The 4785-nt window shown below is 42.0% G+C and overlaps 1 protein-coding gene across 1 annotated transcript in view; it reads right to left on the bottom strand.

The window, feature by feature from the left end:
• Window positions 1-4785, bottom strand: part of LOC121811960 (large neutral amino acids transporter small subunit 2-like) — a gene marked incomplete at its 3' end in the record, with an annotated part of 6971 nt that continues 2186 nt past the window's right edge. Inside the window, exon 2 of the mRNA XM_042212709.1 lies at window positions 1-152. Within this exon, the coding sequence (XP_042068643.1) occupies window positions 1-152 (152 nt within the window). The remainder of the gene's footprint in view (window positions 153-4785) is intronic.

Below are 4785 nucleotides of genomic sequence, written 5' to 3'. Positions count from 1 at the left end.
GGGGATGGTGACGCCTAGCTCGGCGTAGCACAACGCCCCGATGGCGGTGATGATGCCGGTGATGATCCAGACGATCAAAGCCACGCCCACTGAGCTGGCATTCTCCATCACACCCTTTGGGCTGACGAAGATACCTGAGCCAATAATGTTACCTGGTGGAGGGAGAGAGAGAGAAAGGGTTCACGTTTCAGAAGTGCTGTCCAAAAGCATTATGGGAAGTAGTTGTCTAGCTTTAGGGCTTGTCCCATGTTATTAGAAAACAAAGTGTGGCTATAAGGGCAACTGCTCTACCAATTTATTACTATCTTGTGATTATTATACAAGTGGATGGCTGATCACTGGTGTATGAATTCACCCAGAAGCACCGAGGGAAAGACTGAGGAAACAGACATATGACAAACTAGACAGGAAATAAATAGTTAGGTCACGAGTAAAATGGAAAAGATGCTTTAAAAAATAAGAGAGAGAACGAGCAGAGTTTCAACAGCAATGAATCAGTCGAGCTGCCTGGCAAAGTGGGAACCTGCGATATGCTGACTTGGCATAGCTATGAGGAGATGGAAGAGGGCCGAGAGCAGGGTTAACGAGTGCAAAGAGGGAGGAGGACTGAAACGTGGACGCAGAGGGGGGAGAATAATGCCCTGACATATTCAATGAGCGTCAGAGAGCAGTTTGCACAGCAGATGAAAGAGACGGATGGTTGGGTTCAGGTCTAACACGAAAGCGTTCACTCCTCTGATAAGGCTGATGTTGGCGGTCACGAGAACTGTTCAGCTCAACGTGGTTTGAAGGCTTGATGCCATCAGCCACAGGGAAAAGTGCCGGGGTCAAAGGTTGGCTGGGTTAAATCACAGTGAGTGCAGTGTTACAGTACAAAAGTCAGAGATATGAACGATGCTATCATATTGTGCCTCGAGACATCATCAGGTGGATCCTTTGTGGCTGCTATAACTGCAGATAAAGTGTAGTATTTAAGCTGCTGTCGACTCCTGTTCATACCAAGCTGGGGGATTAGGGCTCTAAGTTGTGAATATTATCAAACTACTTCCATTTTAACCAATTAGACAAACTAAACCATCCTTTAGTAAAGGTTTTTAGACATTTTACCTGTGTAATATTAACGCTACATCTCTGTTTATATATCTTCCAGGAAATCATGTGGGCTTTTTCAAATTTCTTGTGTAATACAGGACTGATTCTTCAGGCCTGTATAAATCTAAATCAAACAATATTTTTTTTTTTTAATCCTCCCTTGTTTGCACACTCATACACACACAATGGTGCTCTATTTAAGCGCTCGTGGTACCTCGGCTTTTCTAAGATTAGCCTAATCTAAGTCAAAGGCATGTGCACAACTAAAAACATGCACATTGTTTTTTAGCTGTAACAGACTCCATATGGATCGTGTGCGAGTGGCGAGCCGCTGGCTTACATAACGCTAGTTGCAGCTTAAAGGTAAAAAGGAGACAAACAAACTCTTTCTCCCCTGATTTTGTTGACAACTTTATGACAAAAAGTGCCTCACCTTTAACATCTAGAGGCAGGGGGGGAAAGCAGCCATCTGCTGACTCAGCATTAATGTTGCTTTTCTTGTAAAACGGTCTGGATGGGTGGATTTGCCTGTGCAACATAAAGTTTGGTAGACTTTCCAGAGGCTTTTGAGTGTAAAGTGTCTGATCTATGTTGTTTTGAATGTGTTTATGCTCTGAGCTTTAGATAATGGAGACTTTTTTACAGAGGCAATCAAATGTGCGCGTGCATGTAGTGCATTCATGTCATGTGCATCATTGCGCACTACGGTGCAAGACTGCTGACTAATGTGGAATCTGCATGTTTCCTGTTCTTACATTTGTTGTTTTACACCCCTTTGTCTCCAAGCAGACCAAGGGGAAAGAGATTTGGGAGGTTTTTTTGGTTTTTTAATGTGGAGTTGCTAAACTCTTTGCAATCTCTGACCAGCTGAGTGCTGCATCACCTTTAAGAAGCAGCCGATAAAAAGTCTGAGCTGTCGAATCTCCACAAAGTTGTTCTTTTTTACATATTTAGGTACATTTTTAACTACAAAATATAAATAATATATTTTTTTATTAGATCGTTGTTTCATAAAGGAAGAGGATTGGTTTGTGCCCTCTGAGCATATTTCTGTTCCTTGTTTTTCAAAACAAGATTTCATTTTTAAGGAATTAGAAAGACCACTTTTTCATATCTAGGTTTCTAGGAAGCCACATTTTATGTGACTCATAATAGAAACTGGGATCACTGTCTGGTACGTTCAGCTGCCCACATGAGTCACCAGAGCAGTCATGTAACCCCCCCACCCACCCCCAACGAAATAAAAAGTAGCTAAAAAGTAACGATAATTTGCAAATTAAATGATACGTAATTCTTTATGCAAAATAATTTTTTAACATAAAACACCAAAAAAGAGAATGCGATGAAGCAAAAATAAAAACACTTAACGTGCATGTTTTAAGTGGTAGTAAGACTTGGCATCGACAACCAAAATCTAAACAATGCCATGAAAAATAAACACAAAAACACCTGATGCTGGATACAGAAATGAGGCGGTGTTCATGTTAAAACTCCGACTTTAAAACAGATTTAAGATTTTTCTAATCTGGTACAAAACAAGGTCTTAGTCTACATTGCAACAACATATAAACCCATTTAAAATATTTTCAGGCTTAGTTGTGCATAATTATGGGCGAGGCCACTTTGAGTGACAGGAACATGCTGCTTTGTTGTGTTGAGGTTGTAATGAAAGACCTTCTGAGGAGTCTGGTGTTCATCCCCCCCAGTAAGTACATTTTGTTCCAAGGGTGTTTTTGCAAAGTCAGCATCAGTCTTAATGTCACAGCGGATTAGAGACGCACGTTGCTCAAGAAAGTGGCTAAGACAACTTTCCACAAGAAAAAAGAAAATGCTAAAATGCTACACTCAACACTTTGAAACCGTAGTTTATAAGCCAATGGTTTCCACATTAACCACTGTTTATATATTCAGTCTTTTACATAGACTGTAGATAAATGATGCCTATGTCCCTCTTTTATATACAGCCTATTGTATAAATTAGCTTGCCTGAGCCTCCCTGTGACACCCCTAAAGATATCACTCAACCAAACAGCATCCACAAGTTATAAATGTTAGGCAGCGTGTGTGTGTTTGTGCAGCATTATGATATAACCCAGATGAGCCTTTGCAAAGCTCTGTAGAATTAGTCTTTGTATTTCCCCTCAGCTGCAAATCCCTGTTTAAACAGCTACCAAGCTGAGGCAACCTGCTGCTTGGCCCTCAGCCGGGGCCTCAGACTGTGCATGCGTGCATGCTTTTGAATATGAAAGGAAGGTATTATTACACTGAAGTAATTAATCGGACGTAACTCGCATTAATGGTTTTGATAGCAAGAAGAGGAAAAGAGGAAGCAAAATAAAGGCAGGCTTGTTTGTCTGTTTATCATTAATCCTGCCAATTATTCCTGGATTTAGGCTCTGCAATGTGAGTCAGTTTAAAAAGAAATTAATATTTAATAAAAGTACGATTCATCCAGGAATTTCTTTACATAATACAAAGACTGGAGTGCAGCTCAGACATGGCTAAGCCAGGCAAGCTAATAAAACAGCATTATCAGGGTGGAGCCAAAAATGGCCAAAAGTTCACTTCTAATCCCAGGCTTTGGACCTTTCTGCAGTTACGTGTCTTCATTTGTGTGTGTGTGTACGTGTATGAGCGATAAATGCCTGAACTGTACAATAGGCCATAAAAACATTTGATGTCCTCGTGTGCTCGACCCTTTTCATGGAAACCCAGCAGGGCATGTTCGTGACCCAAAGGATCAGTCGAGTCACCTGAGCTCACGTCTCCCTCGCACAGGACGGCGTGAACTGAAGTGGCATGAATGAGTTACTTGGCCAAGGACAAGAGGGCTGAGCGCCGAGGAGTGTGGACTATGGAGGGCTATAAAAACCTCCCGGCCCTGTTCTGCCCCAACATTTCTTAACGATTGGCAGGTAAATGGAGATTGATAAAGCAAGCAGTTTAGATTATGATGAATGCGGGTGTGTTGAAGGGTGGAGCTGAGCTGGTGGAGTAAGGATGCTGTCAGCATGCGCAGGGATCTCCAGCGTCTGATTTCACAGAGTAACAGTCTCATCTCTTCCTGCCACGTCTTTTTTTTTTTGTACTCCTCTCTTGTTGAAAGCCTCTCGGGATATCAACCCACCCCGCCGTCTCCCCTCTCTTCTCCCGTTGCCGTGGAAACACGTGAATGAGTGACTCATCCCCCGCCCTTCTATTCCTCCTGGCAAGGTCAGCATGAGGACCGCACACTCTGGCAGGACAACCTGTGCCATATTTTACCCCAAAGTTTTTATAGATCAGTTTGTCATGTGATGATGATAATGCATCGAGAGACCCCTGTTGCTATTAGACAAATGAGGGATGGCTTTCACCGCTCGCGTTAACTGAGTCCATCTAATCCATGAGGATAGTGACAGTGCTAGTAGGCTGATTGTGGTCATTTGAATTGAAATGAAAAGCAATTTCTGGTTATTTGGTAACTATTTTGATTGAAAATCAATCAGTCAACATTTAAAACAATGCTAATCAATCACACACCTGATCCTCATCATCATTGCTTCTATCTCTGACCTCGGAAAGCTTCTTCCAAGAGAAGTTTGCATGTTATGTTACGCTGCAGGACATATAGCTTATTTTACAATTTGCCCCGTGCAATATAAAACAGCACTTTGAACGATTCGAAGACTTAAGGCTTTGTCATCATTTCCC

This window comes from Haplochromis burtoni, unplaced genomic scaffold (assembly GCF_018398535.1).
Source record: "Haplochromis burtoni strain Fernald_Lab_line unplaced genomic scaffold, NCSU_Asbu1 Contig_388, whole genome shotgun sequence".
NCBI classification, from domain to species: Eukaryota; Metazoa; Chordata; class Actinopteri; order Cichliformes; family Cichlidae; genus Haplochromis; species Haplochromis burtoni.
Note: the sequence above shows the minus strand (reverse complement) of the source record. Positions and strands in the feature narration are given on the sequence as shown.